The sequence below is a fragment of the Lissotriton helveticus genome, chromosome 8, assembly GCF_964261635.1.
Source record: "Lissotriton helveticus chromosome 8, aLisHel1.1, whole genome shotgun sequence".
In the NCBI taxonomy this organism is placed as follows: domain Eukaryota; kingdom Metazoa; phylum Chordata; class Amphibia; order Caudata; family Salamandridae; genus Lissotriton; species Lissotriton helveticus.
Genome location: NC_136069.1, coordinates 1,572,224,720 through 1,572,248,841, shown reverse-complemented (window position 1 = coordinate 1,572,248,841; position 24,122 = coordinate 1,572,224,720). Strand labels below are relative to the sequence as shown.

Sequence of the window (24,122 nt, the reverse complement as noted above, 5' to 3'; positions counted from 1 at the left end):
TTAATTGCCTGCGAATGGGACGGATTGAAAAATAACTAATTGAAAGCCTTCTGCTCTTTCCAATTGGATGTAGTTTGAGTGAATTGGGTATCCCACCTGCCTTGCACTTGTCTGTCCCCGAAGGTTGCCCTCATCCTCTCCCACGGGAACCTGTCATGATCACATTCTAAAAGGGAGGGAAAAAGGACAATCCGCTGCACGGGGATTTCAAAAGCATCCACCCTACAGATCCTGATCAGTCTGATGGTAAATGGTAACTGGGTGGCTGAAGTCCTGAGAAGTAATGGTTCATTGCTTTATTAGGTGATAAGCGACCTGGCATAAGTGAACAAGTGTTCAATAAACAATTGAAATGGGGATAGCCATGCTCCTGTGTACTATCAACCATTCTCTGACTGGTGCCTGAGACGTCGCCAAGAGATTTGCCAAGTGAAACTGCAATATGCTTCTTCTGTGGTCATCAAAAATATCTTTCCAACGGAGGTGCTGAACTTGATTCTGATGAACTAGATTGTTATTGATGGAATGGAACTGGATTTTTCTGCACTCAGGACAAAACCAAATCTGGTCAGAATTCTAGAAATGGTCAGGAAATCCTTTGCTCCCTTAGAGAAAGGAGGAACAGTCAGCCAATCATCAAGGTAAGAAAACCTCTAATACCTTCTTCATTAATTTTACTTGCACATACAGCCAGCAACTTGTGAAGGTTTTTGAAGCTGAAGAGAGACCAAATGGGAGGACCTGGAACTGAAAGTATCTGTTCTTTAGCTGGATTCGGTGAAGCCTCAGAGAATTTTTGTGGCTAGGGATGTGTAGGTTCCCTACAAGTCTTTGGATGTGAGATAATCTTCTCCCTCCCCCACCCCCCTTCAGGAGCGGCAGTGTTTTGTCCAATGTCAGCATCTTGAACCTCCGGTAAGTAGCATATTTGTTTACCTCCTGAAGGTCTAAGAGAGGTCTGTAGGCTCTGGAGCTCTTCTGCACTGGGAGCATTTTGAGCCTCCGATAGGGACAAATTTGTTTACCACTTTGATGTCTAAAAAAGCTTCCAGGCTTCAGATCTCTTCTGCACCAAGAACACAATTGAATAGAACCATTTTCCTCTTTCTAATTTTGGTACTAGGATGACCACTGCTTTCTTGATTAGGCCATGAGCCCCCTCCAAGAGAGCATCCAGAAGAACCAGACCATTTGGAAAAGGAATTCGGTGAAAAACATCTAGGGGTAGACTGAAAACCGTGATAACCTTGGAGCACCTCCTCCGTAGCACGATTGCCCTATATCAGTTGGTGCCAGATTGCAGAAAGTAACTTTAATAAACCTCTCCCTTGTCTGGGAACTTGAGATGGCTAGTCATGCTTTTGAGGTTATGGTGTGGCTGCAGGTGGCTGGAACTGGTCGCTTCCAGAGGCCACTTTGCCACGACCCCTGCTCGGATTGGGCTGTCCAGTTCTCATTGTTGAGGCAGGAGAAAAGACTCTTCTACAGCCAAGCCCCCTCCTCTTCCATATGAGCAAACAGGAGCAAAGAACTTCCTATCTTCCGCCGACCACTTCACCATGTCTTCCAGATGATGTCCAGAAAGTTTGGACCCAGAAAAAAAGGTAAATGCGCGAGCATGCTTTTCTGTGAAACCTCCATCCTACAGGAGCTCATCATAGATATCTTTTTGCTGAGATTGCTGCTCTTGATGATGCTGCTCCTGCCCCAGTTAATCCAAAGGACATTTGGACAAGAAATCTTGCTTGCCACTCAGTCATTGACTAGCCTCTCTGTTGCATGGAGTACTCTTTTAATGGAGGTGAGATGGCTGTTCAGGCACCTAATTGAACTCTCCACAAATAGCTTTGTGAATCAGGAAAGGTCTATTTTTACCCCCATCCTTTCCTTTATCTGTATGGTACATTGCAGCATATCTTGACAAGATGTTTAAGGCAATCCGATTTTTCTGCTCCGGCCAGACGTGATCATGTAAAATCTTACAGATAATCTGACAATCAACCTATGGGTACCTATTTTAAGGAATTTCTTGCTCCAATTTTGTGGTCTGGCTCCTGCAATAGAAATGTGATCCAGGTTGCATGACTCAACGTTTTGTTAACTTGCAAGCAGCGTTTTAATGAAGTGCCTACTTACTGCCAAATAGTATTTAATGTTATAGATGGATTGAGCTAGGAGGCTGATTCCTTAGGATTCTCTCCTTTTCCACAGAGGCAGCTTGCTGACCAAGCTGGTCATGCTGTATAAAGGGCATCATACTTGGACATTCACAACTTTGGATCAGGACCTCTTTTTTTTTCTCCATTTGACTCCTAGCCAGCTGTCCAACATTTATTGCGGTATGCTACCCAGGCAGTCCAGCACCACCTTTATACAGCGGTCACCTTGAATTCAAGCCAGGTCTGTGTGTTGTTGGTCTTCAGCTAACACCGCAGACAACAGGCTAGGATCACCTGGATCATTGGGAACATAGTGGCATATGAAATATATGGAGATGTAAGAAGAACCCAGTGGCACTCTGCAGTGAATAAACTGTTGGGGAGATGATGTTTGTGCACTCAATTCTTGTATTTCTCTCAATCAGAACTTTTTCAGTTTTTCAGGGACAGCGACCTACGTATAGTTTGTGTCTTGCATGAATGCACATTTCATTTGTTGTACCTGTTTCCTCAACACTTGTTTCTCTTCATTTCAGGTGACATACAAATGGCTCAGCTATACTCTGGGTGTGCATGTAAACCAAGCTAAACAGTGAGTATTCACCACCTCTGCACCTTTTTGTTGGTACATTGTTTTACATTTTGTTTCCAAACAGCTGAAAATCATATTTCTATTTTTATTCTATATATTTGTTCCACTGATAAACCACATACGTTTGTACTTTTCAGTGCTGTCATTCCTAACTATGAGTTTTTTTTACTGCAGAATCTCTTTATTTCTGTTGACTGTCCTATGTGGGTGTGAATTTATTGAGGAACAGCCTTTTACAGTTTTGTATTAGTTTCCTGATTGTTAACTTTATTTTTGGATCGCTTAAATCGTGATGAAGCTAGGGTGCTTGTAACTCCATTGCCCACTTCTGGTCCAATTAAATAATCTCATCATTTGTAAGTACACCTACAATGGGTTACTTTAGGTTTTTCATTTCTTAATATAGTTTTCATATGCTGTTTAGTTAAGTTGCGAAGAAACTCCATATTACATATCCAGTTTTCTTTTGTTATTTTAATTGCGATTATTGACAGCGTTTTTGTACATTTAGGTATCCTTTGATCTATTTTTGCAAATGTCTAGGCCCTCTGGGATTACCATATTCACTTGTTATTGTATTAAAAAATAGAGTCATTTTAGTAAATGCAACGCTGCTTTAATGAACCATAATGTGTTGGATAAAGGAGTAAATGCAGACTTTCTTAGTAAGGACATTACTATAGGGCTTCCATGTCCTTGATCTCTCCTGAATTGACACACTGGATGCATTAAACAACTGGAAGCAGAATTAAATGTTAAAGACACTTTTTTCTCTCTTCCTTAAGACTCATCCACTTCAACAATCTAGTCCAAATTGTCAGTAAATTTAACATATATGTTCCCACTTTGATGTTAGCTCTTCTGTGATTTGACTAATGCCCCAGAGGAGAAAGGTGTATGACTTTGTTTCTTTGTCGGGGTTGAAATTTGTAACCTTCTTGTTCCTACTCTCCTCAGGATGTTGTACGATTATGTGGAAAGAAAACGAAAGGAGAACTCCGGAGTTCAGCTGCATGTAACCTACCTGGTTACTGGGAAGCATGTTCAAAATGGGTACCCAGTGAGTGTTTCTCACCTTCCTTCAGCTCTAACTGGTTTGCACTTTTAAGATATGTTATATTTATTTATTTGTTTGTTTTGTAAAGTTCTGGCTCGTGACTGGACCAGCTACGTAGTACTACTTGGGGCGATCTTGGCTAAATCTAGGCTAAATCAATCCCCTTCCTAACGGTGGTTGGATACATGTTTGTGAAGGGACAGGGATCTCATGTGAGTTATTTAGGGCCAATGTTTGTCGTTCACCTTTCTGTACTCACTGGTACTTGGCCCTTTCAACGGTGGGGTGGTTCCAGTCTTTTCAAGGTAGAATGGGGAAGTCCGCTTAACAGATAGGTTTTCAAGTTCTTCATAAATACTGCCAGACATATAAGGAGGCTGAGAACCAGAATAATCCTTTGTTTGGGTATAGCCCCTTCCTTTAATCCCTGTATCACCACATCTTTATCTTTAGGGGTCACGGATGTATGGATCAATATCCTAGTAGATGCTTTGATAGGTGAGGGAGCCTGAGTGATGATTGGGGTATGTGTAACAGGGGGAGGTAACAAAACCGCTGTGCTTGTCCCCTCTGGGTGCAGAATGTTAATCTCTCCTCTAATTGGGCTCCGTGCATTGGCAATAAGGCCCAAAGAGGACCTCTTGGCGTGTTCCAAGTCCAGTGAAACCCTTCTTTCCATCAGTAAGATCCCCTCATCAATCAATGTGTTAGTTCTGACAATAAAATCATCCAGGGTACCTCGTAATTTCTTCACCCCTGCTGCTACCATACTTCTGGTTTCACGCATCTCCATGGTATAATTAGGGACAGTTATTTATTGAGCCGTCAAACAGAGTCCCAGCCAAATAATGGGGCAACTATGCTGTAAAAGGATATGAAAGCGTCTTACCACAGTATAACCAGAAACGATGTAGGAAGCAAAGCACAGCAATGTATTTGGGCAGGGTGAATGGCCCGGCCCAGCCTCCTCTGGCCTTTGAGGGCCGTAGAGGGCCCGCCCTTTGCCCGGGCTTAGCCCCGGGCGCTCCCGCGACGCGGGGGTGACGCTGGTCTTATGCGCCGGGTGGCGCGAAGTGCTGGTCGTCCCCGCCGCACAGCCTGGCGGGAGTTGTAGTTCCAGGCCCCCCTCCGCTCGGCGGCCGCTTCTTGCTGTAAATTGCGGCGGCAGGAGGGGGACGCGAACTAGCAGGTACCGTGTCTCTCTGGTATCAGGGTCGGCGTTTTCCGCTCTCTCGCCCTCTCTCGCTATCAGAAGGGCTCCCAGGTCAGTTGCAATGCGTCACACATTCCTTGCTAGCTTGCCAGTCAAGTCTTCATCCTGCAGTTAGTTCTTTCAGCCGTCTGTCCAACTGACTATATATTGTGTGAGTAAGCAAGCGTCTGTGTGCATGGTTACCTATACATATCTTGGTTTGTGTGCTGTAATTGTTGTCTATCTCATAGTTGTGTGTAGGTGTCTGCGGAACTTTGAGAAGAGGCGTCTATAGATCTGTTGAATATGCATATGTGCATGTATGTGTAATCTGTCAACTTGTTCATGGAGGTTTCTGTTTGCACACAATATACAAAGACCAAAACTTGTGGCATTGCGAGTGATAGTTTTTTTACTGCTTCTCTTCATGCTCTGTTAATTTGCTTTTTACAGAGTGCGACCTTTCAGCCCTAAGTAGTGCCACGTCTGTGGCATTGTGTTACATTCTGGAGGTCTCATCTTCAGGATGTGTGGTACAGTTCCGGAAACAAGTGACCACCAAATGTTCAGTGACAAGGGGGGACAAACATGTGTATTTTAGTGTCAGGGGGACTTGAAGGATCCATTCCTCTATTTTGTATAAGTGGGAGAGGACTTTTCCATCTTACAAGTATTCTATTTAGAAGTTCTCTAAAGTGCTTCACATCTCCTTGGGCTCTTCAGATCATTAGTACATAAAAGATATAACAATGAGTGGTACTAGGTCCACAAAAGATAGTCAGCCTGATGTGTATGGTTGATCACAAATAAAATGTTTTTTGGTGGCTCCGATAAGGATCTTGGACTTGTTGAAACCCTGGTTGAAAGGTGTGACTTTTAAGAGGAGAGATACCTAGGTTATAAGGCTAGTTGACAGAAGTGACTCTGAGTTGATCCCTCCCACTATTTAGAGCTGTTAAAAAAAAAACTTCCCTTCCACAGTTACGTGCTAGTATAATTTTCCTTCCAGTTCCTGAGATAAATATATATCTAGGTATCATTCGCATACATTTGTAATTTTACCTGATAGTAGCGTAGTACTTGTACTGGGGGCAGCTAACTGAAGAGTAAGCCAGAAAAGGGAATGATCATGTGGAAGTCCACATTGCACTTTGTGAGCATGTCACAGGTCCTGTTCACAATTGTTGGTTCCAATTGTGAAGAAATTATTAAATCGGCTCAAGCTGTCCCTGGCACTCCCACAAATGCCTGGATTCTTTTTTAGTGGAATAGTGTGGTTGACCATATCGTAGGCAGCTGATAGGTCAAGGAGGATTAAGTCTACATACTGGCCTTAGTTATGGATGTAATGGAGATTTTTCCAAGTATCTGTTAACTTCTCTTTCCAAAATTGTGCTTGGGTATGCGATGTTTGAGATTGGATGTTAATTGTATAATGCTTGAGGGTCTTCCCTTGGTTTCTTCAGGAGATGAGTGGTGATTCTTACCAATGAACAAAAGCTATGCCATTTAAAGACATGAATTGACAATGCTCATGAAGTGGCATCCCCTTCAGATCGTTCTTCATGAATGCCTTGGGGTATGGACTTACTAGAAGATTTAAGGTTTTGACTTTCATGGCCAGCTTCCTCTCTTCTAGCAAGGAGGCAAAGATATATCATAGAGGGTATTTCACAAGGTGACTGTGCAATCTGTTATTGTAAATGGCTTTCTAGATGTTTGAGATCTTACCCTCGAAAAAAAGTCCAGCAAATGTTTCCAGTGGTACTCGGAGGTGGAAGGTGAGTTTGACAACACTTAAGGATTGGATATTTATTGAAAGGTGTTAATAAATTTCAGTTGGTTGAGGGCTTTGTTTATGCGCTTGGTGAAGTACAAATCTTTCACGTCCTTAATTGCCTGGTGATATCCCCGTCTCTGGCTCTAGCAAATGATTTTATCTGATGGTGATGATGAAGTGCACCATTTGCATTCCAGATGCCAACATTTTATTTTAATTTCCACCCTCTGATGTCATACAAATTGTTAGTGGAATTGACAGGACACTTTTATTTTCTTGTTCACTTTTTAGGTCGAGCATTCAAGACCTCTTGTATATACTTTAGTATATACTTGTATATTAGTATATTCTTATATGTGTATGTACTTTGTGGACTCTAGAGATCAGCCCTAGGACTTGTCTGCTTCCGCTTAGGGACTTTTTTCCTATTCAACTGCCTCTATTTAACTGTCTTGAAAGAAAACGACCAGTAAAGGTCAGTAAAATACCAGAATTGCTTCCTGCTGAGGGACTTTCTTTTTAAAAAAATTCTGCCAACTGCCTCTATTTAACTTTCTGATAGAAAATGACCAGCAGAGGTCCGTAAAATAACAGAATCACTTTAGCATTCTTTAGATTCCAGTCCATAGAAATTGTCTTCCATGAGCACCGTAGACCATAATATTTTTTCAAATCTTGTATTTTCATTGACATGACCACCAAAGGCCCTGATTTTATGTTAAAAACAAAGATTTGGGCTATACAATTTCCAGTTGAAAGGCAATATTTCTCTCCATGTGTTCCCATACCTGGCTTGTCGCACAGTTTGGTGCTAGTTTTCCCTTCATGTTAAAGAACAGTAGATGTTTCAGCACCCAGGCTAATGTGCTAAATAGCTAAATACATATAAGGTCCCAAAGGCGGGACCGATTGCATTGCAAATGCTTGTTTGCGAATTGGTCCCGACAGTGCATTTATTATCATAGAGACTGGTAAGTAATGACTCAGAACCACAGTAGATAGGGGGCTTTGTAGTGCTGACTTCTACTTTCCTTGAATTATTTAAATGGCTGGTTGGGAGTGGCATCCCTGGTTTGGTGCAAGATCATGGCATATACTTCAGGTTGGTTATGTGAAGCGTGATACAGTACTAGGTTGACCAACATTGAGGCTGGACAGCTAGTAATTCTGTTTCAGAGTTAATGAAGACAGTGAGGTCCAGAGCATGACCCATAGCTCAATTAAGCTGACACATCTCTTGCATGAAGCAGACCGGATTCATGTTTTCAGTTGGCTCTGAGGATATTTTTCTATTAGGCTTGTCAACCCACTAGTTAAACTCCCCAACGATAATGTTTTTCTGGGTACTAGATTGGGCATGTGGTGAAAATTCTGTTATCTTGTCCAGAAATAGGTGGTTGAATCCCAGTCGTCTGTACATGACTAGGGGGTAAAAGAGCTGCTTGCAGTGCAACAATTAAAAACAGGTTAAAAGACTTCTGTGCAGGTCAAGGGTGAGGTGTAAAGCACTAACTTATGCTGCCACCCAGCTAGGCATAACTGCTTTTATTGATGATTTTATATCCAGGTGGCACCAGTATGGCTCAGAGGTGACTGAGTGGTCCTTCATCCATGTGTGTTCATCAGTCCAAGTATATGATCTTGTAGTTAGATAAGGAGGTCCTCTATGTCTACGGCATTTTACATACATATTAATGAGCTCTTGATTATGGAAAGAGTCGGTTGCAAGTTGAGAAATAGAATAAGCTATGGGCTGATTATTCTTATTGCTTGATTTGTTCAGATCCTGTATTCTTGAAAGAAGGCTGGGTGGAATAACTTTGGTACTAATGTGAATGCAGTTGTTTGATCTGTCTGGCACTGTTGGGCGTGAGGTTGAGCTGAGCTCTGAATGACCTGGAATGAGAGGATGGTGGCCTTGTCAAAATCGGTCACTAAGCTCTCATATTTAGCTATTATCTTTTGGTAGTGATGATTTACAGGAGTTGTGCGACAATGAGTTGCAATATACCCTTTTTGGAGGCCTAAGTGTGGGATGAGTTCTTGAGATAGGGACCTGTTACTTTACATGGGTGCGGTGAACTCATGTTGCTTTTTTTGAGACATGAATGTACCATTGGAATCAATGTTAATGTTGTACTTTCTATGATGGAATGCATTTCCTGTAATATCTACTTTACAGCTGCTTTGGGTATCTAGGTTTTTAAAGGTGGTGAGATTCGAGGTGAAAGTGTCCCGCGGTTTTCCATGTTGCGAAAAATAAGAAATCTGTAACTGTAAATCTAGTTTTCGTGCAAGTATATTGATCTATGATCAGGGTCTGCCGGGTTTTGTTAATCACAAGCATATTTGAAATTGTTCTTAGCCTTCTTAGAGATGGTGGATTTTCAGGTGCTTGATTGCAGATATCCCTGAACCTCATTTGCAGAGGATGCTGTCAATTCCCATAGATCGTTGTATGAGAGTGGCCATGGGAGTTTAGGTAGCTGCTAAAAAGTATAGACTGCATAGAGCCTAAATATGTCCCACTGATCGACCTGTCAAGTGGCACCGCATGTCCGGCCCGTGGGTAGCTTTCCGTCACACTATGAATGGGTTGGGTGCGATGTGGGTCCGATCAATTAATACTAACATTACAAGAAGCTGTGGCATGATTACCTTTCATTTGAAACCATGGCTGGACTTGAGAAGGCGATAGTCTCTCCTTGGGACGAGCCTGAGCAGAATCACATAGACCATTAACTGTGGTAAAACTCAAGAAAGGCAGAATGCATCCTTCTAGATAGTTGTATAAACATCCTGGTCATAAGCAATAACTAAGAAGGGCCAATATATGTTTGCTCAGCAAGGGAGTGCTCGAAGTGGCCTAGCAGGAATAGGTGTTCTAGATATAGTTGATTGATCTTAGAGTCTGTTATGGTTAATCAAACTTAACATAGTGTATCAAGACCAAGGCACTGTGAAAACAGACTGCAAACGTGTGAATGTATTTATATAAGTGTCGGTGCAAGTGGGAACTGGTTGTAGAGGAGGAGACGTTGAGGGAAAGAGGGGCATTTACAGTGCCATTGTAGCATTATGGCATCTTCTGATTAATAGGATGTGAACATATGCGCAAAAACAGGAACAGGGAAAAACCTCTGGAATGATTGGTGCAACATGATGTGCTTGGAATAAGAATCTGTTTATGGGCAACAGATAGTGATGTCATTTTTCTGTGTGCATGTCGGAGCAGAGGACCTGTGATCCAACAAACAACTTCTGGGAGAAATAGGTATTTTTAATTTTGGATTATGATAATGATCTTCCTTTTTAGAATACGTTCATATGTATTTTTGTAGACTAATGCAAGGAGATTGTCTAAGCAGCTTGACGTGCTCTTTTCGTTATTTTTACCGTACTGATTCAGCACCAGCATTTCTGGGCGTAGAGTATGCAACAAGCTCGTTTTTAGATATTGTTCAGGCTGAGACACCTGTTCTTGTAGTTGAGTCTTGAGATACAAAAGCACCTCACCAAATATCACAGATTAACATTTGGCATGATGTGCATTAAAGTAAGTATCTTGAGCAATCTAAACTCTGGAAGATGCAGAGTGAGAAACAGTTGGTTTGAGTGGTCTTGTTTTTAGGGAGGATTAACAAGTGCCCTCCGATTAAGCTGCCTTGGCCACCCGTGGTCCCAGGTTCAGAGCGCAGACCAGTCGAGAGCAGGAGCATCACTTTGACAGAGACATCCAATATCACCCTACAGCAAGGAGAAATGCTGATTGGATGCAATCACTCCCATCCTCCCCAGTAGTTCCAGTTCTTCATGACAGATGACGTTGTGTAACGAGGAAGGTGAGGATATCTTGGAGCGAGCCTTGTAGCCAGCGGGTCATCAGTGGTGCAGATGGGGAAAAAGGGTCATTGCTTTTGGCAGCTGCTTCCCCATTGGTGTCAGAGGTCCCCATGCAGCTATGAACTACTACCATGTTGTTACCAGCACATTGCTCCTAGGAACCCATGGATGGTAATTCAAACTAGAACTCATGAAACTAGAAGTGACTATATGAGACTGGTAGGTCAATAGTATTAGACAATGCCTGGCTTCATGAAAGGGTGGTGAATGTGTAGAATAGACATCCTGCAGGGTAGGAAATGTCTGTGATAGACACAGGAGCACTCTGAGAAATTGGACAATATGTATTACTCCTCTGAGTTTGAATAGAGAGAGAAGGGCAGACTGGAGGCCTTTCCCTGTCACCAGGTTCTCTGTGTCTACAGCTCGGTCTGCACCTTCCTCAGAGTGACCTAAACAAGCAAAATAAAAACAAACGCACACACATCTATCTCCATCCACACACACTCACACATCCCCACCCACACATCCCCACCCACACACACCACACACACATACCCCACACACACCTTGCTTACTCCTGCTTTCTCTCGTCTGCTTTCTCTCGTCTGCTTTCTCTCACCTACTTTCTCTCACCTACTTTCTCTCTCTCCTGCTCACTCTCTCCCCTGCTCACTCTCTCTCTCTCGCCTGCTCATTCTCTCTCCCTCTCTCTCTTTCCATATCTCTCTCTCTCTCTCTCTCTCTCTCTCTCTCTTGCTCTCTCTCTTGCTCTCTCTCTTGCTCTCTCTCTCTCTTGCTCTCTCTCTTGCTCCCTTACTATCTTGCTCTCTCTCTCTCTCCTGCCCTGTCTCTCTCTTGTCCTGTCTCTCTCTCTCTCCTGCTCACTCTCTCTCTCTCCTGCTCATTCTCTCTCCCCCTCTCTCTCTCTTTCCATCTCTCTCTCTTGCTCTCTCTCTTGCTCTCACTCTCTTGCTCTCTCTTGCTCTCTCTCTCTTGCTCCCTTACTATCCTGCTCTCTCTCTCTCTCTTGCCCTGTCTCTCTCTTGCCCTGTCTCTCTCTCTTGCCCTGTCTCTCTCTCTTGCCCTGTCTCTCCCTCTCTCCTGCTCACTCTCTCTCTCCTGCTCATTCTCTCTCCCTCTCTCTCTCTTTCCATATCTCTCTCTCTCTCTCTCTCTCTCTCTCTCTCCCTCTTGCTCTCTCTCTTGCTCTCTCTTGCTCTCTCTTTCTCTCTCTCTTGCTCTCTCTTGCTCTCTCTTGCTCCCTTACTTTCTTGCTCTCTTACTATCTTGCTCTCTCTCTCCTGCCCTGTCTCTCTCTTGCCCTGTCAGTCTCTCTCTCTCTCTCTCTCTCCTGCCTGCTCCCTCTTCTCGCTACTTTGATGTCACTTGGCTTGCTATCTTTTTCTTCTGTTTTCTAGTGCCTGCTTTTGTCTTGTGCTTACTTTAATTGAATCCTTCATATTTTTGTAGCATTTATAACGTTTCTCTCAGTCAAACTTTTTCTTTATGACTTTCTGTTCATCCCTTCGAATTTTCTCCAGCTACTTTTTGTCATGTCATTTCTGTCTACTCTTGCTGAAGTGTTCATTTAAAATGCCTACAATTTTCTCACTAAACATTTGATATTCTTCTCCGGCATCTGTGCAAATTCATGTTTCTGTGCAGTTTAGAATTGCTAACTTGCCTTCAATATGAATAAGTAGCACACATATATAAAACAAGTACCTGCAATAGTTGCTTACTATTCAGATGTATGGGGATGCGCATTAGGATTAGTTTAGAACCCAGTATATACCTGATAGATTTCGAACTTATTGATTATGGTTTCTTACACTGGCATGTTGTTTTTTTGCAGTATCACAAGGTGGCTGTAGTAAAGGAAGAGAAGTTGGAAGGTAAGCTACAGTTACAATTAAAATTTGAGACCCATGAGTGCTAAGAAATGGCATTATCCAGCTTTTAGAAATGTATTGTCCCTTTGATTTTGGACTTGGAGTTTCTATGTTAGACAGGCTGCCCTAGGGTCATTGTCTCTTGACACCCACCCACCTCCCGATCACTGCCGAGCTCACCGCAGGCCACTGCCAGCGTTAGCCAAGGGCCAATGACACCCGACCAGTAGACCAGTGAGCGTCACCCCCCACCCGAAAGGCCAATGACCTCCTCCACCCGCCTTGAGGGTCAGTGACCACTTCAAAATGTATTTCACCTAATCTAACAATGTTTTCTAGGTACATCACAGAAAGCATGTTGTAGCCCACCTGGGTAAGTGTTTGCATCTTTGAAGAGAGTTAGTGGGCCTTCATCTTAAATGTATTTGTTCATCTTTGGTTTGATGTTCAGCAGGGACCTTTTTAATCACCTGAAAGCTTACATAAGCATTGGTTGGTATTCTTTTTCTTGCAGCTGTGAAGTCCAAGCTTGCAGTGATCAGCAGTGTGCATGTCTACAGCATACAGAAGGCGGTTCTGAAAGACAGTGGGCCCCTCTTCAACACAGATTATGATATTATCAAAGCAAACCTTGAGATATGCAACAAGTGAGTACAACAGCGAAGTCTTTGCAACTTTGGAGTGCTGCGACTTCCCACCACAAGGGTCTATTCAGTGATGATAGAAACCCACCACCACTAGTGCACAGGAATAGGATTATTCATGATTCTGGCAAATAGTCAAGTGATTCGGTTATCCGAGTGGCCACCTGATTCCTGGCATCTGTTCCGGCAGACTGCACTTAGTAAAACTGTTCCATTGCAGTTTCCTTCCGTCTAATGACTCAGTGCATTACATTGCATGATTTTCTTCCTCTGCTCGCACAATCGACACTCTTTAAGCACTGCCGTATTTGTTGGCAACCCTCAAGTACTGTATCACCAGATGCTGCATGATTGCTTATTGACCAGGGAGGTGAACCATGTTTGTAATGGATTCCCTAATTTCAGATGGGCTGCTCCATTATGGTCACTCGGAGGAAATTATCGGCCTCACATGCGTCCATGACACAGGAGTTCCGCAAGGTTGTTGGGGTCTTTACCCACCATATTTACTATCCACCTGCACTTGCTACTGAGAGCACCATGGGCGGGAGAAAAATCTGGATCTGCTGTGTCAACATTTAACAATGGGATTTGACAACTGGATCTGCTTGAGAATCCATTCTAACCTAGCAATTTTACTTCGGAAATGAGTCTTCATATCAGACGTTAGCAAATTGAGTCATATTGTGAAATTCATAGGACAAATTTCCATTAGTCCTTTGATTTGCTGTGCCAAGTGTTTGTGTATTGGCTCTGTACCCCAGTTCCTCTAGTTGATAGTAGTTATTTATCACATCCTCATATGTGAATGGCTCATTCCTCCCCTGAGAGTGTTTGAAGGAATGCTAGCGTGCCATGTTTAGTCTGGAAAGCTTCCAGAGTTCTGAAAGGGAGGAGAAAGGGTCACAGGGTGTTGTCATACACTGACTTCCTCGCTCTCTCTCTCCAACCCTCTTATTCGCCTCCTGTCCTTGAATTAAGGGTAATATTTTTCTACCCTGAACAAGAGGAGAAAGGGTCCCAGTCGGGGAGCTGTTGGCATCCTCCATCTTCCTACCTGTTGGCTGTGGTTAACACCCGCCCTTAAAGCAGGCTCCACCCCATCTTCCTCCCGCTGTGTTCTGGTATGACAGCCCTCCGTTACAGTGAGGAAGGATCTCAATGGCGACTGCTCTGCCTTGTACCCCTGAGGAGCAGGGGTTCGTGTATAACTATAAGCCTGAAATCACTCTGATCCCCGGAGCCACCAAAGAATGTTAAGATTCATCAATAGGATCCTTCCTGAAAAGATGGCAACTCCCTTTCCGGGCTGGTCTCACCATCTTATCTGCCATCGGAAACACCGTTGCTGAGGTCAATGTATAGGTAAAGGACATGTCTGTACATTAGTCTAACAGCAAGTTGGGGGTGATCTCTCTGTCTTACCTCAAAGGCCCTTAGACTAAGCAATCCTTAATGTTTTATCTTTATTGACAGGACATAAATCTTGGTAGTAGGTGTAAATGTTACTTTGCCATCTGATGCCCTATGTAGTATAATTATTTGCAGAGGCATCTACATCCTTAAATGCATCTTCCCCTATCCTGCAGTGACGGATACATACTGGTTAGAAAACCGTAACACTTTCAATGCCATTATCTCTACAAAACTCGTTAATAAAAAACCTTTTTCCGAATGCACATGTCTGTGATTGAGAAAAGAGTTACTTGACAGGTAAATAGCCCAGTGTCCAGAAAAGACTGCATTAGTACCCCATGAAGGAACAGGCAATTGAAAAATCAACATCAGTATACAAGGCAGTAAATGACTAAAGACCACAGTATTGGCATTGAAGAATTTGCAATACTTGATAACTAAGACAGTAATGCGCCAAACCTGCAAAAATGCTTGCAATACAGTGCTGTAGATATTCTTCATTAATGAAATTCTCATGTTGTAATTGGGGGCTGTTGTGGAATGACCGTTCCACAATGAAGATTACATTTGCTCACCACTAAAAGTTCTTTTAAGAACAATTATGTTTATTTTCAATCCCTCTACACTATACCTCTCGCCTACTTTCTCAGTGGGTAGCCTAATGTTCAGAGCAAAAGCCTGCTAAGGGTCCCAACTTCTACCTTCCATAAATTGAAGGAATTATCCCCACAGATCCTAACTATAATGTGAAGAACACATTAGCAAGAGTCTTTAAAATGAGTCTTTAAAATGACAGTGGCAGTGTTCCTCTTACATCGTGGTGCTTTTCTATCCTTCGCGCTTGTGTTCTCTTCTAGTTATAGCTGAGACCAGGAACTGCCTCACTTTAATCTGTTCATTCCTTCTTTGTTGTTTTCTGAAGTGAGGCTCTTTCTCTAATGAAATGAACACTTCAGCTATATTGCAACCAGTAGCAGCTGCTACCAGACGGAAGTGGTGTGGCGAGGAGGGGAGGTGGAATGAAAAAGATAAAAAAACACACTTACCTGGCTACAGCCGGCCAACCGGCCTCTGCTTTCATCTGTCCTCTTCATCTCCAGTCGGCTGCTGCCTTAACTCCGTTACCGTCATTTCCAGCAGGCTGCCGCCTTTCCTCCATTCTCTTCATCTTGAGTCTGGCAGCAGCAAGCAACCGGACTCTCAGGCTCCCCACAGCCAATCAGCGTTGTGATTGGTCTAATCGCTGTGGCAGACAGGCAGTGGGAGCCTTTGCATGTTCTCCACCCAGGCTGCAATTCAGCCTGGGTGCAGAACATGCCAAGTGTGCATGAGGCATTGGCCAGCCCGAGACGGCCGGCCAAAGCATCATGTGCGCTTACAGAGTGTGCCCACCACGCCTCCCCCTGCAGTGCTATGGCGTCGCGGAGTCCAGCTCTGCCCACACATAACCAACTGAGCCACTGCAGTAGAAAAAATCTAATTCATTCACACAAATGCTATTGTTTGGGTATGGAACATTGACCCCTTTCCTAACAGTCCTTCTAGAATAGTGTTGATGTACCTTTTGGATACATTTGTATTGGCTAATGCTGATATTTGTGTGGAGTATCCTTGACAATCTACAATGTTTTCCCTGCAGATTTAGTGCCATTCAGTGCTCGTTTGCAGTACGCAGGGCTCCAGCAGAGATCGCAAAGTCTCAGAAGAGTTCCCAGCCATCGAATGAGCAGCAGGTGACCAGAGCACCAATAACCAATGGCCATGACCCACCACCTTCCAAGGCCGCTTCACAGCCACCTAAAGGGATTATGGGCATGTTTGCTGCAAAAGGAAACTCGAAATCTCAGACAGCCGGCAAGGACTCCAAGCCTGAAGTGAAAGAAGCCCCAGTAAGCGGCTTTTATTTCTTATTCTTGCATGCAAGAGACCCTGTTCCTCTTCCTCATAAGGGTGTGGTCCTCTAGTAAACTATCTATCATCTCTATTTTAAGCTACAACCCCCTTTTTCCTTCATCACAATGCCATTGACGCAAACTAACCATTTTATCCACCAAAACTGGCCTTATCAGCAACAAATAACCATCTAGAAACAACACCTTAATGTTACTAGCAGTCCCTAACCACAATGTAATCTGCTGTGATGGCTACTTATTTCTACTCGAAACACTGCCTTTGGCGTACGCAAACCACTACCCAATCATCAGCAGATTAGTAAGGCAATCAACCTCTTTATTTTCAGGAACACCGCCTCTTCAGTCAGCCATTCAGCCCTTCTAATCGTTATACACCCAGATGACTAATGTTATCACTCAGAATTATGTTCTGAAAAGAGAATCCTCTAGGAAGGGTACCATGATGTTTTATTAGAAGGTTGACTTTGTTTTTCTGGCATAGCGCAAATTCAGACTGTACACTGCTTATTTCTGGCTTTAACCATGCCTAATCCCGCCACCACCCGGCTCTCCAAAATCACCTAAAGTCTAATAAAAGCAAAGGTGCTCCAACGTTATATGTCTAGTTATCAACCAAATAAATGTATGCTGTACCGATCTGCACCTCTGTCACATGAGCCATCAATGGATACCTCCTGGTAGTAAGTGTGGCTTCCAGTACCACAATTGCATCAAAATTCTGTAACCTAACAATAGTGGCTTTGCATGCTTTGGAAAGCAAAATCTCCAATATGCAAAGTAGAAATAATGTGGCCAGCAAGTCAGTGATATAGGGATCATTTGTGCCTTGCATGTAAATTTAATGAACCGCGGCCAGCTGCTTCCATGAAGTGAGCTGACGCGTTCTTAAGATGCGCAGCCGAGGCAGCCCAGAAAAAAGACCCAAATATGTATACATGGGCAAATGTAGAGCACTTGACGCACAGCCCAGAAGAAAGCATGGTGGGAAGCCTGCGAAAGGAATTTCCTTTTGGACTTAGGCTTACAGACTCTGTGTACAGGGCGCCCTTTTGGTACTGAATGAGATGCTCCTCGAAATTGTGTGCTTTTAGTTCTTGCCTGAAGTGCAGGGTGACTGGGCAAGCCTGATATGCTGTGGGGAGCTATTACAAATCCTTGGCGTTGGTAGTTTGTTTGCTAGTCCTTTCTTTCTTCATTCATCGGCTACTAAGTTGGCAATGTTTTGGCTTTCTGTAATGTTGTCCACCAGAAATACATTGTTTTGTAAAGAGGGTGTGTTGTGCATTGTCGCGGCTTTCTGGGCGATACAACAGGGAGATGGTACATGTTTCATAGCTTGCTAACCTTATGCATTTCAGGGTGAGTCTGATGCTTTAATGGGTTAATGCGTCCACTGTAGGGGCCTTTGTTCGATCTCATGGTTACAGGTTCAAATCCCGGTGGGTCCACTCAGCCCTTCATCCTTCTGAGGTCGGTAAAATGAGTACCACTGAGGTGGGTAAAATAAACATCTGTTATTCAGCACCAAGATACCTTCTGGGTGAATGTGCACTTTACAAATACACATACACATCTTATGGGTAATCATGTGATAATAGTTATTTGATTCCATGCAGTGACAGGCAGTGGCTTGCATAAATAAGGGGCTAGAAGGAAAGACGAGATCCATTTCCTACCCCTGTCTGTTGGGCTAGGAATGTGCAAGTAGCCATCCCTGAGAAACAACACTGCTTTCTGGTTACCGGAAAGTCCATGTATGTTGCCAGGAGTTTGCTGCATTTGCAATAAAACTCAGACTAAAGTGTGAAGACCCTAGGACCCGATGAGGGAGCTCCTTCCTTATGGCACAAAGGAAAACGTTATTAAAACTCATTAGGAATTAAAAATGGGCATGAGAGATACCACAGGTTGGTGCTGTTATCTTTATAAAACATTGTGGTCCGAAGCTCCACTTTATTAATCAGTGCAACAGAATCACTTAAAAATGGATCATTTATTCCCTGAACAATTTTGAATCCTGGCACTAACACTTTTCTGAACACTCCTACCACAAGATCTAATCTTTCCATTCAATTTCAGGTTTTGTTATTAATTGGTTGCTATTTGTCGTTGGTTACCGTCCATCCTTTCATCCTTGCTATAACAATCGCTGTAAATATGTATCTTTTCATACAATTTGTTATTTCCATTTAATTGCTAAAAATACCCGCCACCCTGTATTTTAATTCTCATTTCTTAAAGATTGTCATTGATTCTTCATTTGTCATTGTGATCATAGCCCACATGTGCCACTGTTGCCTGAAGGAACGTCACCAACTTGATGTACTTCCATATGTGACGTTATGTCTTATTGAGCTCGGAGGGCTTTTGCTGTATTACCATGCATTGTATTCCTAGGCAATTCTGATGGAAACATTTAATGTAAATGCGATTTTTATGCCTTGCATTTCTCTCAGTCCTTATAAATACCAAATGTGTTGTCCATTTTCTGACCTTTTGTGTAACATGAGGATTTAATGTATTGACTTGTAGCCTCGGATTGTACATTGAAGATAACTGGCCATGTGGCCTGGAGTTGTGTGAGCCGCTGTGTTTTTCTTGTCCGATTTTGGTTGACTCCTGCGTAGAATCTGGCCTTCCATTCATCTTGCCGTCACTGTAGGCAGCCCACCTTGATCATCTGTTCTCTTCCATCCAGCGCAACCCGCTGCAACACTGCAGTATAAAAGGCTGCCACTACACCTGCCTGGCAAGTACCCAACAGCCCTGGCCCAACGAACGTACTATCTTTCACGATTCAATCTCCTTACACACACTGCGGTCATGCCAAGAGCTTGACAAATTTCACATGCACTCCGTACTTTCTCCCATTCCACCTACCTGTGTGTGTTGAGTTCACCAAACCCCTTTCTTGTGATATTCGAAGCTTTTTTTTTTTACACTTTATTTTTCAAATAAAGGATGAAATTCACATTGCATTGCACATAGTAGCTCCACAACTCAAACAGATCGTGCCTGACAGTTTGTGGTACATTAATGAACAGTATGTTGACCAGTACAGTGGCAACATCCAGCGACCATCAGTTCCCAACCCTCCCACCCGCCCTCAGCCATGGTCCCTCTCCGAGCAATAACGCAAGTTAGATAATGTATTGCTAACTCTCAGAGCAGTGGCCGCACAATGGGACCGCAGTACCCAGTGTCGCACAGCCGTGCGGCCAGCACCCTCCCCTCAACCCCACTCCCTCCAGCACTATTCCGTTATCTGCCTGGGTGTTGGAAGTTTGCTTAGCTGCGCCCAGGTGTGCCCGCAATGGGCCCCATATGTCTTTGGGGCGTGATGTCTGTGGCATAAGACTGGCATATAGCTCTGCGTTGGTGTTGCAAAATACTAAGCTATGCAGCCAATCTCGTAGTTTGGGAGTTGTCCTCCTGCCCAAATGAATGACCACCTCCCTCTTTGCCAGCAGTAGCCCCAGGGATGCCAGCATCCTCACTTTCTTGGGAATCTGAACTGTGTAACCCATAAGGGCAATTTCAGGAAGGGGGTCAAGTGGGATCCCTATTATTTTCCCCAGTGTCTCTTGCACCGCTGCCCAGTAGGTCTGCAAACGAGGACAGGACCAGGCCAGATGCAGAAAGCCAGCATGTGCGCATTTAAACAATTATGTGGCTTAGTAGCATTAATCTTGTGGGCCATGGCTGGTGTGAAATAGACACGACAGAGAAACTTGAAATGTAGTGACTTATGGCGGCTGTTAAGCGAGACGTCCCTGGTGACCCTGCAACACTCCTCCCATTGGTCGTCTGTGATCGCCCCGTCTGTATCTGCCTCCCAGGCCTGTGATCTTGGAGTCCTCCACAGGTAGCATTGAGGTGCAGGACTTGTACATTTTGGAAATGAGCCGTGCACCACTAGTGCTCCCCAGGACCAGACCCAGCGGTGGAAAGGACTCTGGTTCAATCGGGTATGATGGGAACTCCGCGCGCAATGCAGATTTCATTCTGCTCATTAGGAAGCGTGTCATAAAGCTGCAGTCAGAGAACCTGTCGTCTTCGTCTATGGAAAGAATATGACCTGCCAATGTGCTCTGTACTATTCCTTCCCCAGTGAGTGGGAACCATCTAGCATTGGGTAGTGGTAGGTCTGGGGAGTATAGAGATGTAGCACCCATGCGCTTTCTCAGCTTGTCCTAGGCCCAAGTAGTGGTTGAGACTGTCTGGATATCTCGCCTGTCACGTGGGAAACCACTCGGCAGTATCTCAGTCAATTTGTCCGGAAGGACTAGGTCTGCCTCTGGTCTCAAAAATGGAATACGGGCGTCAGGGTGAAACCAAGCGTGTGCATAGCGACATTGTGCTACCAAGTAGTATAATTGGAAGTCTGGCACGCTAAAACCACCTCTTTCATAAGGTAAGGTGAGTATGGACCATCTCACGTGTGGCCGTTCTCCACCCCACACCAGTCGGGCCAGAAGTGTCCGCAAAGTGCGAGAGAAACCGTCCGCCAAGGGCACAGGAATGTTATTAAAGAGATATAAGAATTTAGGGAGGACCACCATTTTTAATATGTCCACCCTGCCTGCTAGTGTCTGGGGTAGCCTCAGCCATCTCTCCACCTGCTCTTCTAATTTAGAAAAGGCCTGTCCATAATTTAAACGGATGATCTGAGTGGTGTCCAGGTGGATGTGGATGCCAAGATATTTCACTGAGTCCCGGCTCCATTCCAGCGGGAACTCACAGTCCCATTGGACGGTACCTACCGTTAGCGGGAATATGATGGACTTATGCCAATTGATGCCTAGTCCTGAAAATCTAACAAAACGGATAATTTCACTAATCAGAGGAGCGAGGTTTATGTGGGGTTCTCGGACATACAAGATGGTATCGTCCGCGTATAGCGAAGCTAAAAGAGGGCCCGTTTTGAATTGTAGCCCTCTATGTAGATGGCGTTCTTGAAAGTGCCTGATTAGCGGGTCCATTGTTAGGATAAACAATAGAGGGGACAGGGGGCATCCCTGCCTGGTCCCGCGGTGTAATCGAAATGGCCTTGACAGAGTGCCATTCAGTCGTGCCGAGTGGCCGCTGTATAGCAATGAAACGGTTGGGATAAAGCCATAAGGTATGCCCATTCGCTGCATCACCTCCACCACAAACGGCCACTCCAAAAAGTCAAACGCCTGTCAGAGATTCAACGACGTGGAACGATTGGGGACGATGCAACACTGCATTGGTGAAATAATAAATTCCATCAGCTAGGAAAGTTTGTCAGCCAGCACTTTCGCCAGGATTTTGTAGTCTGAGTTCAATAAAGGCTGCGGCCGGTAAGAGCCTCACTGCTTGTGGTCTTTGCCCAGTTTTGGTAAGAGAATAATCACAGCTTCACGCATTTGGGGGGGGGGATTTGTTTTTCCAATGTCTCCCCATACACCTCAATTAGCTGGGGGGCTAATATGTCCTTAAATTCTTTATAGAAATCCCCGGTAAAGCCATCTAATCCCGGGGCCGCAGATCCCCGCAAGGTGTCGATGGCAAGAAGAACATCCGCGACGGATATTGGTTCCGCCATAAAGTCCAACATGTAATTCTCCAAGAATACCAATGCGATTTCATCTAGGTATGCAGTCTGGGCCATACCGTCAGGGTTTCTCCTAGATGTGTAAAGAGTGGTATAAAAATCTAAGAATTCATCACGGATAGCCACCGTAGAGGTGAGAGTGGTGCCGGCCGCGGAGTACAACTCAGTGATATACTTTTTACTACAGGGTGGCCTAAGCATTTGCTCCATGTACTCTGCCAGGTCGTTCGCCTTCCCCTTATCGTCTCGCGGCGTGGTATTTGCCCATATACAAAATCTCGCGCACCGCCGTATCTCTATATTCAGTCAGCAGGGCCAGTCTCGTAGCCTCAGCCTTTTTATCCGGGAGAATCGCCAATTGGGAGTCAATCACAGCTATATCGCACTCAATGCGGGTCATTGTCTGTCTAAGATCTTTAAGTACCCCCGCCTGTTTGGAGATGCACACTCCCCTAATAACGGCCTTGAATCCCTCCCACAGAACCGCCACTGTGTCCTCCAAGCCGGTGTTAAGCTCAAAATATTCCTCTATCGCCTCCCGGACCTCAGCTTTGAACAGGTCGTCATTGAGGGCTCTCCCGGGGAAGCGCCACTGTCTTTCGTACCCTTCTGGTCCGGGGAGCATTAGATGTGTGATATTCCAAGCTTGCCATCAGAAAGGCGTAACTGTTTTGTCTGTTAATGATAGTTGTTGACAAGTTTGTTGTGATGCTGAGCACAAGAGATCTTTGTATTAGTGTATTCTGCAGCTTCTTGCTTGGACTCTTACATCTTTGTTCTTCTGATCACTGGCAGGCATCCACTGTAAGCAGCAAGTCAACAGCAAAGTCAAACGCAGTGAACAACTTCTTTGGCAAAGCTTCTATGAGTAAGTATCATATTGCTGTGTTCTGGTTCTAGTGGACCAAAAAAGTTCATTGATAGTATGTCATCAGGACTTGACTGCCTCTGAGTTTCAAACAATTATTTGTAGGTCATCAGGGTGGCTCTGTTAGATAAGTACTTGTAGCTTAAACATGTGGTGATCTGCAGGTTATGCGTACGAATACCAACAGTGCTCATTCAGACTTCCATCCTTTCAGTGTCCGTGAATCAGTACAATTACATTGAGTAATTAAAATGGCAGATGCGCAATATGAAGCTCTAAGTAAAAAGGAAGTTATTACTGTCAGCTTCTAGAAAAAAAAGGATAGAATTGCTGTCATCCAGAACACCAGGCGAAGGTCATTCAATCAAAGAAGTACATAAAAAAATGAGTATTTGGGTCTTTAGTGGAAAATAGACAAAGCAGTGGAAAGATTAAAAGGATTGTGTGCCATAGCGAAGAGATTTTACAGGTCTGCCTTTTCAAGCACCTGATTGGACCAGCTTACCAGTTTGAGCTGAGAAGATGGATAGGCTGTGACTCAAGCATCTCTGACTACTGACCTGGAGATAATTCGTAACCAATCCTGTCAGACTGCCAGCAATCCATTAAAATACTAGTGTGTACTGGATTACCTTTTGCCAAAAGATGGACATACATCAACAAACCGCACTGTATATTTTAAAAGGGTTTATTAAATACTAAGGTTTAGTTTAAGTGCAGAGTAAATGAATACGCATTATTGCAAATATAAAAATTGTTAAAGTAGTAAATACAATACACAAAAAACTATATAATTCAATATGTTTGATAGCAATCATTAAATCAAACCAAGGATAGAATCAAGCTTTGTTGTTGTCCACACTCCTAGCTGATATCTACACTAGTATCAAATGTCCTAATAATAGATGACCTTTAGTATGCATAGCTTTTGCTCATAGCTAGAATATATTTTCTCAAGTCTGCAGCCTCGCTTGCAATAGGCGAGGCCAGTCTCTGGCTGCTGTGCTGTACTACTGAGAAGTAGAAAAGATAGCACCAGCCTGTGCCAGTGCGTGACATTCAAGTAGCCTGTTTGTGACTTTGATGCTCGCTTGAAATGCTGAAGCTTTTCTCTCCACTAAAGGTCATGTGCATCAACATTATATACTGATTCCCAAGATTTTATTCGAAAAATTGCCTCATCAC

General features: G+C 43.9%; 1 protein-coding gene across 1 annotated transcript in view; it reads left to right on the top strand.

The window, feature by feature from the left end:
* The window catches only part of POLD3 (DNA polymerase delta 3, accessory subunit), a 102,841-nt gene that overhangs the window by 8,460 nt on the left and 70,259 nt on the right, over positions 1 to 24,122 (top strand). Inside the window, exons 2-7 of the mRNA XM_078658579.1 lie at positions 2,696 to 2,751; positions 3,709 to 3,811; positions 12,482 to 12,521; positions 13,033 to 13,165; positions 16,218 to 16,467; positions 22,865 to 22,937. Coding sequence (XP_078514705.1) covers positions 2,696 to 2,751; positions 3,709 to 3,811; positions 12,482 to 12,521; positions 13,033 to 13,165; positions 16,218 to 16,467; positions 22,865 to 22,937 — 655 coding nt within the window. The remainder of the gene's footprint in view (positions 1 to 2,695; positions 2,752 to 3,708; positions 3,812 to 12,481; positions 12,522 to 13,032; positions 13,166 to 16,217; positions 16,468 to 22,864; positions 22,938 to 24,122) is intronic.